Here is a 13,481-nt window from a genome sequence, read left to right on the forward strand (position 1 = left end):
ACAATGGTGAGAGGCCCGCCTACCAAAAAATAAAAATAAAAAAATAAATAAATAAACTCACTGCTAAAGATAAATACATGAGCATACTTCAGAGATATGGTGGCTTGGTTCCAGACCACCACAAAAAAGTGAATATCACAATAGAGCAAGTCACATGAATTTTTTGGTTTCCCAATGCATATAAAAGTTATGTTTATTCTTTACTATAGACTATTAAGTATGCAATAGCATATGCCTAAAAAACCAGTGTGCATACCTTAATTTAAAAATACTTTATTGCTAAAAAATGCTAACCATTATCTGAGCCTTCAAGCTGTATAGTAGTACCATCAAAGATCACAGATCACCATGACATAATAATTTAAATGTTTGAAAATTTTCAAGAATTACCAAAATATGACAGAGAGACATGAAGTGAGCAAATGCTGTTGGAAAAATAGCACCTACAGAATTGGTCAGGGCAAGGTTGCCACAAACCTTTGATTTGTAAAAAAAAAAAAAAATGTAATATCTATGAAGCACAATGAAGTGCAATAAAATAAGGTATTCCTGTATGGTAAAGGTAGTAGATTAGTCACTTTTAAAGCTAGTATGAAGGTTAAAAGACAGAGTAGTGAAAGTAACCATAACTACCATAATTAGTTAAGGAATACACACTATTAAAAGATGTAAAATGTGACATCAAAAACATAAGATACGGGGGATGGGAGAATAAAAATGTAGAACTTTAGAATACATTCAAAGTTAAGTTGTTATCGACTTAAAATAGACTACTACAAGCTGTTATATGTAAGCTTCATGATAACCACAAAGCAAAAACCTATATTAGATACACAAAAGGAAATGAGAAAGGAATATGAGATAGCACTAAAGAAAATCATCAACCACAAAGGAAGAGACCAAGACAAGAAGAAAGGAACAGAGGAACTACAAAGCAGCCAGAAAACAATTAACAAAATGGCAATAAGAACATACCTTTCAATAATCACTTTAAATGTAAAATGAACTAAATTTTCCAAGCAAAAGATATAGAATGATTGAGTGACAAAAACAAGACCCATCTATTTGCTGCCTATAGAAGACTCACTTCAGACTTAAGGACACACACAGATTAAAAGTGAAGGGATGGGGACTTCCCTGGCAGTCCAGTGGTTAAGACTCTGCCTTCCAGTGCAGCGGGTGCGGGTTCCATTCCTGGTTGGGGAGCTAAGATCCCACATGCCTCGTGGCCAACAATCAAAACATAAAACAGAAGAAATATTGTAACAAATCAATAAAGACTTTAAAAATGGTCCACTTCAAAAAAAAAAACAACTTAAAAAAAAAAAAGAAAGTGAAGGGATGGAAAAATATATTCCATGCAAATAGAAACCAAAAGAAAGCTGGGGTAGCTATAATTATGTTACGAACGCAAGTCCATTTTCCTGATGCACAGTGAGGCCAAATGATACCAGAACGTCAGAGTTTGGTTTATTGCAGGGCCATGCAAGGAGATGGGTGGCTCATGCCTTAAAAAAACCCAAACTCCCCCAAAACTTTCAGCAAAGCCCTTTTATAGGAAAGGTGAGGGAGGGGCGTGGTTAGTTGTTGCAGACTTCTTGGTGTCAGATCCTTTGTTCTTGAGGTCAGGTCATGGTCAGGTCACAGTGTTCCTATAAACCACCAAAACAAATGTTATTCTCTGTTCTAACAAGAAAGGGCAAGGTGTCAAGTCTCAACTTTCACCCACCAAGTTCCAGGTCCTGGCTAAGAGAAGGGGATCCCTACACAGGTGGGTTACCCTGCCCGGGAGCATTCACCCAGCACCCAGCCTGGGTCCTCCCACCAGTGCCCAGGCCCAGTTGAAGAGGCAGATCTCAGCTGGCGGCACCCTCAGGGCCAGGTTCCCAAACCCTGCCCAGCCATCATCACTAAGGGAGCAAGGCGCCCAGGATCCAGCCAGCTCTCAGGCTTTTCATTGAAACTGGAGAGGCTCTGAGGCCTCCGTGGCCTGCGACCCATGGAGACTGCTGTTACCTTAATGGCAGTGTCCCTGCACTCCAGTTGCTGAGGGCTCCCTGGGCTGCAACCCATGGAGACTGCTGCCACCATTAGGTTGCAGAGGTGCAGATGGAGGAGAGGTTCACTGCTGCTTCAAGGCCTGGGGCCAGCCAGTGGGCGGCTGTAGCAAGGGCTCTGGAGGTCCGCAGGACACAGCCCTCAGCCTGAGGCCAGCAGACCTGGAGGGCCTGGAGAAGGCTGCTATCTGCCTCTCACCACACTCGCTGCCCCAGGACCACCCTTCGGCTGACTGTTGGTGGAGCTGGACCTCTCACTGCCATGTGCTAATGGTCACGAGCTAACGGCTGTGTGCCTGCCCTGCCCCTGTTACAGCGGCAGGTACATCTGCAGGTCAGGTTCTCATGGCCAAGTGGACACAGGCGTGTGCCACCTCCTTGCCCTCTTCCTGGCTGCCTGCTTCACCTTCCTGTCATAGTCGTCCCAGCAGGGAGTCCAGCAGGAGTCAGGGACTGCCAGGCCAGGCCAGGCTGGGGGCAGCGCAGTGGCATGAGACAGGGCAGCACTGGGCAAGCTGGCTCCAGCGGATGTGGCGTGCGAAGCCACGGCTCATATCCTGCCGCCTGCCAGGCTTGCAGCAGAGCCCTGGCCTGGGACCTGGCACCACTTCCATCTGGAGCCCCCATGTATCTGACGTTCTGGTATTGTTTGGCCTCACTGTGTGTCAAGCATACAGAGTTGCGTTTGGTAACACTTATATCAGACAAAATATACTTTAAAACAAAGACTGTGATAAGGGACAAAGAAGGGGATTATGTAGTGATAAAGGGGTCAGTCCACCAAGAGCATGTAACATTTGTAAATGTTTATGCACCCAATATAGGAGCACGTAAATATATAAAGCAAATATTAACAGACCTAAAGGGAGAAATAGACAACATTACAACAATAGTAGGGGACTTTAATACCCCACTTACATCAGTGGATAGATCATCCAGATAATAAATAAGGAAACATTGGCCTTAAATGACACATTAGACGAGATGGACTTAACAGAAATACACAGGACATTCCATCCAAAATCAATAGAATACACGTTCTTCTCAAGTACACATGGAACGTTCTCTACGATAGATCATACGTTAGGCCACAAAACAGGTCTTAACAAATTTAATAAAATTGAAATCATATCAAGCATCTTTTCCAGTCACAGTGGCATAAAACTAGAAATCAATTATAAGAAGAAAACTGGAAAATTCATAAATATGTGAAGATTAAACAGCATGCTCCTGTACAGCCAATATGTCAGAGAAAAAATTGAAAGCAAAATCAAAAAATACCTTGAGACAAACAAAAATGGAAACATAGCATACCAAAATTCATGGGCTTCAGTAAAAGCAGTTCTAAGAGGAAAGTTCATAGCGATAAATGCCTACTGCAAGAAACAAAGAAAAATATCAAATAAACAACCTAACTTTATACCTCGAAGAGCTAGAAAGAGAAGAATAAATAAAGCCTGAAGTTAATAGAAGGAAAGAAATAACCAAGATCATAGTAGAAATAAATGAAAAGAAACAAAGACAATAGAGAAGATCAGTGAAACCAAGAGCTGTTATTTTAAAATAAACAAAATCAACAAACCTTTAGCTAGACTCACTAAGAAAAGAAGAGAGGACTCAAATAAATAAAATCAGAAATGAAAGAGAAGACATTACAGATGATACCACAGAAACATAAAGGATCATAAGAGACTACTACAAATAAAGTATATACCAACAAATTGGGCAACCTAGAAGAAATGGATAAATTCCTAGAAACAAACAGCCTTCCAGGAGTGAATCAGGAAGAAACAGAAAATCTGAACAGACTGATTATTAGTAAGTAGATTGAATCAGTAATTTAAAACTTCCCCCAAATAAAAGTCCAGATGGCGTCACTGGCAAATTCTACTAAACATTTGAAAAGAGTTAACACCAATCCTTCTCAAACTCTTCCAAGAAATAGAAGAGGAGGGAACACTTCCGAGCTCACAACTCAGTTTATGGTCAGCATTATCCTGATACCAAAACCAGACAAAGACACTACAAAAAATGAGAATTACAGGCTCGTATCCCTGAGGAACATAGATGCAAAAATCCTTAAAATATTAGCAAACTGAGTTCAACAATACATTGAAAGGATTATACACCATGATCAATTGGGATTTATTCCAGGGATGCAAAGATGGTTCGATATTCACAAATCAATCAGTGAGATATTCCAGATTAACAAAATGAAGGATAAAAATCATGTGATCGTCACAAAAGATGCAGAAAAAGCACTTGACAAAATTTAACAGACATTTTTGATAAAAAATTCTCAACAAAGTCAGTCTAGAGGGAATGTGCCTCGACATAGTAAAGGCTATCTATGAGAGCCCACAGCTAATATGCTCAGTGGTGAAAAGCTGAAAGCTTTTCCTCTAAAATCATGTTCAAACAAGGATGGCTACTCTTATCACTTCTGTTCAACATAGTATTAGAAGTCCTAGCCAGAGCAATCCAGCAAGGAAAAGAAATTAAGGCATCTGAATTGGAAAGGAAGAAGTAAAACTGTCATTTGCAGATGACATGATATTATATACAGAAAGCCCTGAAGACTCCTCCCCAAACCAGAACTAATAAATTCAGTGAAGTTGCAGGCTGCAAAATCAATACACAGAAATCTGTTGTGTTTCTATACACTGATAATGAATTATCAGAAAGAGAAATAAAGAAAATAACCCCATTTATAATTGCACCAAAAATAATAAAATACTTGTGAATAAATTTAACCAAGGAGGTGAAAAACCTGTATGCTGAAAACTGTAGACATTGATGAAAAATGGTGAAGAAGACTCAGATGAATAGAAGGATAGTCCATGCTCATGGACTGGAAGAATCCATGTTGTTAAAATGTCCATACTACCCAAAGCAATCTACATAGTTAGTGCAATCCCTTTCAAAATTCCAATAGCATTTTTCACAGAAATAGGACCAAAAAAATCCTAAAACTTGTATGGAACCACAAAAAAACCCCAAGCAATCTTGAGAAAGAAGAACAAAGCTGAAGGCATTGTGCTCCATGATTTCAAACTATATTATAAAGCTATAGTAATCAAAACAGTATGGTGTTGGCATAAAAACAGACACATAGATCAGTGAAATAGAATGGCAAGCCCAGAAATAAACTCATGTGTATGTGGTCAGTTAACTTATGACAAAGGAGCCAGTATACAGTGGGGAAAGGACAGTCTCTTTAGTAAATGGTGTTTGGAAAACTGAACAGCCACAGGCAAAAGAATGAAACTGGACCACTATCTTACGTCATACCTAAGAATTAACTCAAAATGTATTAAAGACTTGAATGTATTGGGTTGGCCAAAAAGTTTGTTTGGGTTTTTCCAAAACATCTTATGGGAAAACCTGAGCGAACGTTTTGGCCAACCCATAAGACCTGAACCATAAAACTCCTAGAGGAAGCATAAGTGGTAAGCACCTTGACATTGGTCTTGGCAGTGATTTTTTGGATACGAGACCAAAAGCAAAAGCAACAAAAGCAAAAATCAACAAGTGGGACTATACCAAACTAAGAAGTTTCTGCACAGCAAAGGAAACCATCTAAAAATGAAAATACAGGGGACTTTCCTGGTGGCACAGTGGTTAGGAGTCCACCTACCAATGGACTCGAGCCCTGGTTCGGGAAGATCCCACATGCCATGGAGCAACTAAGCCCGTGTGCCACAGCTACTGAGCCTGCATTCTAGAGCCCACGAGCCACAACTGCTGAAGCCCCCATGCCTAGAGCCCATGCTCCGCAACAGGAGAAGCCACCACAGTGAGAAGCCCGCGCACCGCAACGAAGAGTAGCCCCCACTCACCGCAACTAGAGAAAAGCCTGCATGCAGCAATGAAGACCCACTGCAGCCAAAAATAAATAATATAAATAAATTAATTAATTAATTTAAAAAAAAGGCCCCCAGGGACTTATCTGGTTAAAAGGAAAAAAAAAAAAGAAAATACAGCCTAATTGGGAGATAATATGCAAATCATACATATGATAAAGTGTTAATATCCAAAATATATAAAGAACTCATACAACTCAATAGGAAAAAAACAATCTATATAAAAAGTGGGCAAAGACCTGAATAAGTATTTTTTCAAATAAGATATACAGATGGCCAGCAGACACATGGAGAGATCAACATCACTAATCATCAAGGAAATGCAAATCAAAACCACAATGAGAAGGACTTCCCTGGCCGTCCAGTGGTTAGGACTCTGTGCTTCCACTGCAGGGGGCATGGGTTCAATCCCTGGTCAGGGAACTGAGATCCCACATGCTGTGCAGTGCGGCCAAGAAATAAAAAAAAAACAAAAACACAGTGAGATATCACCTTACACCTGTTAGAATGGCTATTATCAAAAAGACAAGAAATAACAAATGTTAGGATATGAAGAAGGAAACCTTTGTACACTACTGGTGAGAATGTAAATTGGTGCAGTCACTATGAAAAACAGTATGAGGGTTCCTCAAAAAATTAAAAATAGAACTTCTGTATGATCCAACAATTTCACTTCTGGGTATTTACCCAAAGAAAATGAAAACAGTTGGAAAGATTTCTGCACCGCCATGTTCTTTGTGGCATTATTTACAGTAGCCAAGGTATGGAAGCCACCTAAGTGTCCATCGACAGATGAATGGATAAAGAAGATGTGGCACCTATATACAATGGAATATTACTCAGCCATAAAAAGAATGAAATAATGTCATTTGCAACAACATGGATGGATCTTGAGGGCATCTTGCCAAGTGAAATAAGTCAGATGGAGAAAAACAAATAACGTATGATCTCACTTATATGTGGAATCTAAAAACAAAAGCAACCACCAAGCTCATAGATACAGAGGACAGATTGGTGGCTGCCAGAGATGGGGGTGGGGGTTGAGCAGAATCGGTGAAGAGAGTCAAAATGCACAAACTTCCAGTTACAAAGTAAGTCAGTCATGGGGATCTAATTGGCAACTAGAGTTCATAATACTATATTGCACATATGCGAGTTGCCAAGAGACTAAATCCTAAAAGCTCTCATCACACACAAAAATATTTCGTAACTGTGTGTGGTAATGGATGTTAATTAGACTTAATTGTGGTGATCATGTCACAGTATATACAAATATCAAGTCACTATGTTTTCTTGAAAGAAAACAAGAATGGAGCAAAAGCATGCTGGGAATAAATAAGGTCAAACTTGCTTTGAGCTTCATGCAGTGTTTGTTATGCTCTTTTTGGTAGACTCAGTCTTTTGTGTGATTCATTGATGAATCTGATAGGCTTTAGGGGGCCAAATACAGGAAAATCCCACTACTTCATTCCCTGTAGGCCCACATGCCTGGGCCTAAAATGCCGGTCATTGTGAGCCTAAGGACGGAAAACATGTGCAAACCTTTTCCTTTCTAACTAAACTCTATTTTTTAAAATGATACAATTACTGAGAGCCTATTCAGTGTATTTACTCTTAAATTGCTTAGCCAGTGCGGTGGGTAGAGGCTAGACGTCTGGAAGAGTCTGAGGAGGAGAGATGGGTTTTGTAAAAGTAGGTTCACTTCATGACAGTTTAAAATGTTTCATTGAGTAAATATGTATGTACACACACAGAGAGAAAAATACATTTAAGTATGTAATAGCTTGGTGAATTTTCATAAACAATATATCAGTGTAACTGAGACCCAGAACCAAAAACAGAACCTAACTAGCATCCCAGATGCTCCCCTTGTGCCTCTTCCAGTTACTACCTCCCACTCAGGGTACTGTTCTGACATCTGATGCCATAGAAGTGTTTTGCCTGATTTTGTACTCTATACTAATTAAGTCAATCAGTGTGTAGATGTTTGTATCTGTTCATAGGTTTAAAATTTGTGGTATTTATGCACATACATATAGTTAAGAGTTTCTTAATTTTCAATACTATACAAAATTCCATGGTATAAATACACCACAATTTATCCATTCTACTATTTATAGGCATTTGGATGGTTTGTAGTTTGGGGCTTTTATGAATAGTGCTACTTTCTAAATATTCTATTAATTAATTTTGATACACATATGCATGAATTTCCTAGGACATTTCACGGTTTTATATCCATAGTCAGTGAATTCTTAAGTATTCTTCAGCACTGCAGTCAATATATTTACCAGGTGTACTTTACTCAAGTGAGAGCTATAGTTGTAGATATTACCACATCCTTCCCTTCTTAGTGTTCTCACTGGGCTTTGCCTGTACCTGAGATTCTTAACATGTATTCTGGTTAAGTATGCATATTCATGTCTTTTGTTAGTTTGAGTGCTTTTCAGCTTTATTTCACTTACTTGTGTGTCCCAGCACCCGGCACAGTACCTAAAATACAGTAAGCCAGTTGAGTGAATGGTGATAGCCATCACCATTGCCAGTGATTATTAACACAGCAAGTCCCCTGAGTTATGTGAACCATTTAGCTAGGGTAAAATCCTTGCTTTAGTCTGACATCTCAGAGTCAAAGGGTCAAAGGGTCAGAGGGTTAGGAATGGGAAGTGATCACTCTCTGAGAAGCCCAGAACTGAGGGCTCAGAGCTGAACGCGCTGTGTGGTTAGAGGGAATTGCTGTGGCTTTACAAACCTCTTGGAGATTTCATGTGTTAACAGTAATGATTCCAAGGGAGAGTCTGGGGGGCAGATATAAATAGCAGAACACAAACGAGGTAATGTGCCACTGCCAAGCTATTGCTGGGGATGTTTATAAAAAGAAAAGCATTCCCTTCTCCGCGCTCAGTGTCAACAGCCTCCTATCCTGAAGACACGCTCACCACCACTGAGAGACTGGGGCAACAGTTTGAGACCTAGCATCGTTTAAACCTCCACAGGCAGAGAAGCCAGGTAAACATTTTGACTTATTTACACTCAGACTATGGAAGTGAAGAATTTTCAAGAAAATCCTGATTCAGAGCTTGCTTGGTACATACTGCCTTGTGACAGTTATCTGTCAAGGATTATTTTCCAAATCTCTTTTTTAAAGGGAAGCTTCACACAAGAGTGGCATGTTTGTACTATCTTTTGATATCTTTAGTGAAAGAAACTGCTCCTGAATAAAGATGGGGATCTGGGGCCAAAGGGAAGACTATCTTCTTTCCCCTGTGCTGTTCTTCCCCATTTTCAGATGCCATAATATGGTGATTGGTAGGATAAAAAAAAGAGATTTCAGTTCAGTTCCAGCCATGTCAACTTTGTTGTAGGTATGTGGAAGGAACTATAAACCAGTCTTTAATTGAATCAGTTAATGGCTCTGGGACAGCTTCAGCCCTTGACGGCCTCTTACCCTCCTGTTTACCTGCTCCTGTCTCATGAACTTTGGGATGAATATTGGGCATTCAGCCAATAGAATTATATAATCTTACTAGAATTGCTTCCTACCCATTTCCTTCTCATTCCTGCCTTCAGAAAGTTATGCAAGACACTTGTTTTATCCTTGGCTTCTCTTAAATGTGACTATTTGGGGGAAGCAGGCTGCCTCGGATAACCTTCTGGTGTTTACCACTACTGGCCTCCATCCTAGCCAAATGGGCATGACTTGGTTTGCAAGGAGGATCAAAGAATGGATGATATGCGTGGATACTAACTCCTGGAGAATTCTTGGAGACTGGGATCTAGGGGACCAATCTGAAACGGTTGTTTTTTAGTTTGTGATTTCCTATGTATGCTGAGGGGAGATTTAGAGATAGGAATTAAAAATGACTACCAGTGACTATGGTGGGAGAGACAACATGTCTAAAAGAGAATGGAAATGGACAGATTTAATCTTGAGCAAACTGCTGAAGTTCTCTGAGCTTTGGTTTCCTCTTCTGTAGAATGAGGCTGTTAGACCACCAGACAAAGTCTAATGACCCTTCCAGCCATTGGAAATTTATTAATAATCACTTCCTAACCATTATGATACCCACTCTTACCCAGAATGAAAAAATATATATAGTGTGTCATCCTGTTCTACTTCCCTAAACCTTTTCTTTAAGTCTACTAAATTGGAATTTTTTCTTTTTAATTTAGAAGAGAAAAATGAAGGCAGGACATTTTGAAATGGTCACCATGCTGCTGGCACCTATGATTCTAATGGACATCTTCCAGGTAATGTTAGGAATGGGAAGCATGTGGTCACTGGAATGGGAACTCTTGATATAAGGTTGCCTGAGGCATTTGTGTGGGTTGATGATAGAAATGAGAACAGAGAGAGTAGGTAAATTAGTTTTTTACAAGTAGATCTTATCTTTTACACACTGATATGTGTTAACTGTAGAAAATTGAAAAATTAAAATTAATCAAAAAGAGGAAAGTAAAAATCATCCACAATCTTCCACCCAGAGGGAAAGACTCAGTCTGTTGGTGTGTATTCTCAGTTTTCTTCTGTGTGTTTATGTCTGTAATTTACAAAAATGGATTCACACTATACATAGTATTTTTTTACCTTTTTAAGTTAATATTGTGCTACAGATGTCTGTCCATGGCATCAGATATTCTAAAAATATGTATTTTTCTTCAGCTAAGATGACACTGCAATGTTTATCTACATGTTTTCCATTCAACTATATAGTGACTGTTTTCCCACATTCAGTATTCTTTTGTTTTCTGATAGAGAGTTTATGATTTTATTTTTTACAATTGAATCTTTAAACATTCTGTATCATATATTTTTTTAAAATTTTATTTATTTTTGGCTGCGTTGGGTCTTCGTTGCTGTGCGCGGGCTTTCTCTAGTTGTGGGGGCTACTCTTCGTTGCGGTGCACGGGCTTCTCAGCATGGTGGCTTCTGTTGTTGCGGAGCATAGGCTCTAGGTGCACAGTCTTCAGTAGTTGTGGCACATGGGCTCAGTAGTTGTGGCTCACGGGCTCTAGAACGCGGGCTCAGTAGTTGTGGTGCACGGGCTTAGTTGCTCCGCGGCATGTGGGATCTTCCCGGACCAGGGCTCGAACCTGTGTCCCCTGCATTAGCAGGCAGATTCTCAACCACTGCGCCACCAGGGAAGTCCCTATCATATTTTTATGTAAAATATGAGCCAGGTCCCTCACCTGATATTTCCCGCCACATTGTTAGCTCTCACATCACTACTGAATGAGTATTCGTCCGCTGATTTGAAGTTACGTTCTTTAAAATGTGTTAGATTCTTAAAATTTTACCCATTTTTAAATTTAATATTCTGATATATTGTTTATAGAATCATTGTATATTCTGTTACCTGGTCTGCAGTGTGACTTTTTAAAAATTGAAGTATAATTCACATATAAAAATATACCATTTTACTTAAAAAATTTTTTTTTTAATTTATTTATTTCAGCTGTGTTGGGTCTTCATTGCTGCACGTGGGCTTTCTCTAGTTGCAGTGAGTGGGGGCTACTCTTTGTTGCAGTGCACAGACTTCTCATTGTGGTGGCTTCTCGTTGCGGAGCACGGGCTCTAGGCACGTGAGCTTCGGTAGTTGTGGCACACAAGCTCAGTAGTAGTGATGCAGGGGCTTAGTTGTTCCGAGGTATGTGGGATCTTCCCAGACCAGAGGTCGAATCTGTGTCTCGTGTCTCCTGCCTTTGCAGGCGAATTCTTAACCACTGCGCCGCCAGGGAAGCCCCTGTTTTCCTTTTTCTTCCTTATCTTTATAGCCATCCTAATGGGTGTGAGGTGGCATCTCACTGTGGTTTTGATTTGCCTTTTTAATATTCTTCTGCAACATAAATTTGATGTGTTTGTTTTATGAATGTTTCGTAATTTGTTTAACCAATTTCTTTTTTTAACCATTTAGGTCATTTTTACATTTTTGTAATAAACCTTTGGTAATTGAATTTCATCCATATAGGATTTTGTTTCAATGGATAACTCAGAGGAAGAAAATATAATCAGTGTGTTCACCTAGCCTTTGTACCTGTTCCTTGTCCATTCAGTTTCCCCTGAATTGTGGTGGCATTTGTGGGCTTTTTCAGTGCTCAAGGTACTCACTATACAGAACACACAATCAGCGGTGGCCTTTGGCCAGAAAGAATTGATGTCTAAAATTAGACATGCAGAGACTAGTTAGAGGCACAGGGGGAAAGACAGGATCATATTGGATCAACCCTTGATATGGTGTGAGGAATGTGGGGTGGTGGTTTCAGGGTGTGATGTCTTATAAGATGTTGAAGTCTTGAACATAAATTAGGCATTGGCGCCCAAGATGCACTCTGGTACATTCTGTGCTGTGGATGAAAGTGCATTTCTTGGCTAGGAGATGGCAATGATTTGATCTCATGAAGCTCAAATTCCCACTTCAAGAAAGTGACCTACAGACCCAGGAGTTCAGGGTCTCAGTGACTTCCCCAGCAGAATATTCTGTGGCTGGTAATCAAGACCATTTCTGATGCCAACACAATTCCTACATTCGTAAAACGGTGTTGTGAATTGCCTGCCCAGCCTTTCATAAGGGTTGTTATGAGGACGAAATTAAACTCTTTTTTTAAAAAGTGCTACATAAATGTCAGTGATCTTCATCATCAGAAACACAACACTTTGGTTAAGAGAATAGACTCTGGAGCCAGATTGCCTGGGTTCAAATATCAATTCCAAACAAGTTAATCTCTCTGTGCCGTAGTTTCCTCACCCTTAAAAAAGGAACGAATAATAGTACCTACCTACCTCACAGGGTTACCATGTAGATTAAATGAATTAATATATATGAACACTTAGTGCTTCACATACAGAAAGCACTCTGGAGAAGTTTGTTAGGCCTTAAGGATGAAGTGGCCACAGGGGGTGACTGAGAAGGAGAAATCTAAGAAAATTTCACAAATGAATAGATGGTTTTATATAAGGACTAGGTTGATGGTAGTTGTAGGCAGTAAGATTATAAGTTTGGTCTTGGTCTTAGATTGTTTTGTTCGAAGGGTCTTTGAGCAATTCAAGTGGAGTTACTAAGTAGGCAGTTGCTATACAGATCTTGCACTTACAGGACAGGTCAGAGGTATTTAGATGATAACTGAAACTATGGGTCTTATATAATTGCCTAACGGTAGAACTGAGAGTTGGAAAATAAGTAGCCTTGAGAAACACCAGCGTTTAATGGCCAGCGAAAATATGCTAGGTCTGCAAAGGAGTCTCAGAAGAAATGTTTCCTTAGTGAGAGCTATTTGGATGGAGGAATGGGGGTGGGAGACCGGATTGAAGAGGGTTGGGATATGAGTGGAAATGAAACGGAGATGGCAAAGATAGAAGTCTTTTTGAAGAAGTTTGACTATGAGGGGAGAAGAGAGATAGTGAGAAGGAGATGGTGTGGGATATGGAATCAAGTTATGTTCTGCTTGCTTAAGTTGGTTCCCTGCACCGCCTCTTCCTTTCCACACACACACTCACACGCTTTAAGAATCATTCACGTGGAGCCTGCAACTTTAAGAGATCCTGGCTAAGTGTTTCTATAAA

The 13,481-nt window shown here is 39.9% G+C and overlaps 1 protein-coding gene across 1 annotated transcript in view; it reads left to right on the plus strand.

The window, feature by feature from the left end:
* Positions 1-8,860: 8,860 nt before the first annotated feature.
* Positions 8,861-13,481, plus strand: part of ART3 (ADP-ribosyltransferase 3 (inactive)) — a gene marked incomplete at its 3' end in the record, with an annotated part of 35,783 nt that continues 31,162 nt past the window's right edge. The window contains 2 exon segments of the mRNA XM_082837674.1: positions 8,861-8,929; positions 10,094-10,171. Coding sequence (XP_082693800.1) covers positions 10,103-10,171 — 69 coding nt within the window. The 5' untranslated portion in view covers positions 8,861-8,929; positions 10,094-10,102.

Source organism: Leucopleurus acutus (assembly GCF_964270905.1).
Source record: "Leucopleurus acutus genome assembly, chromosome: 4".
NCBI classification, from domain to species: Eukaryota; Metazoa; Chordata; class Mammalia; order Artiodactyla; family Delphinidae; genus Leucopleurus; species Leucopleurus acutus.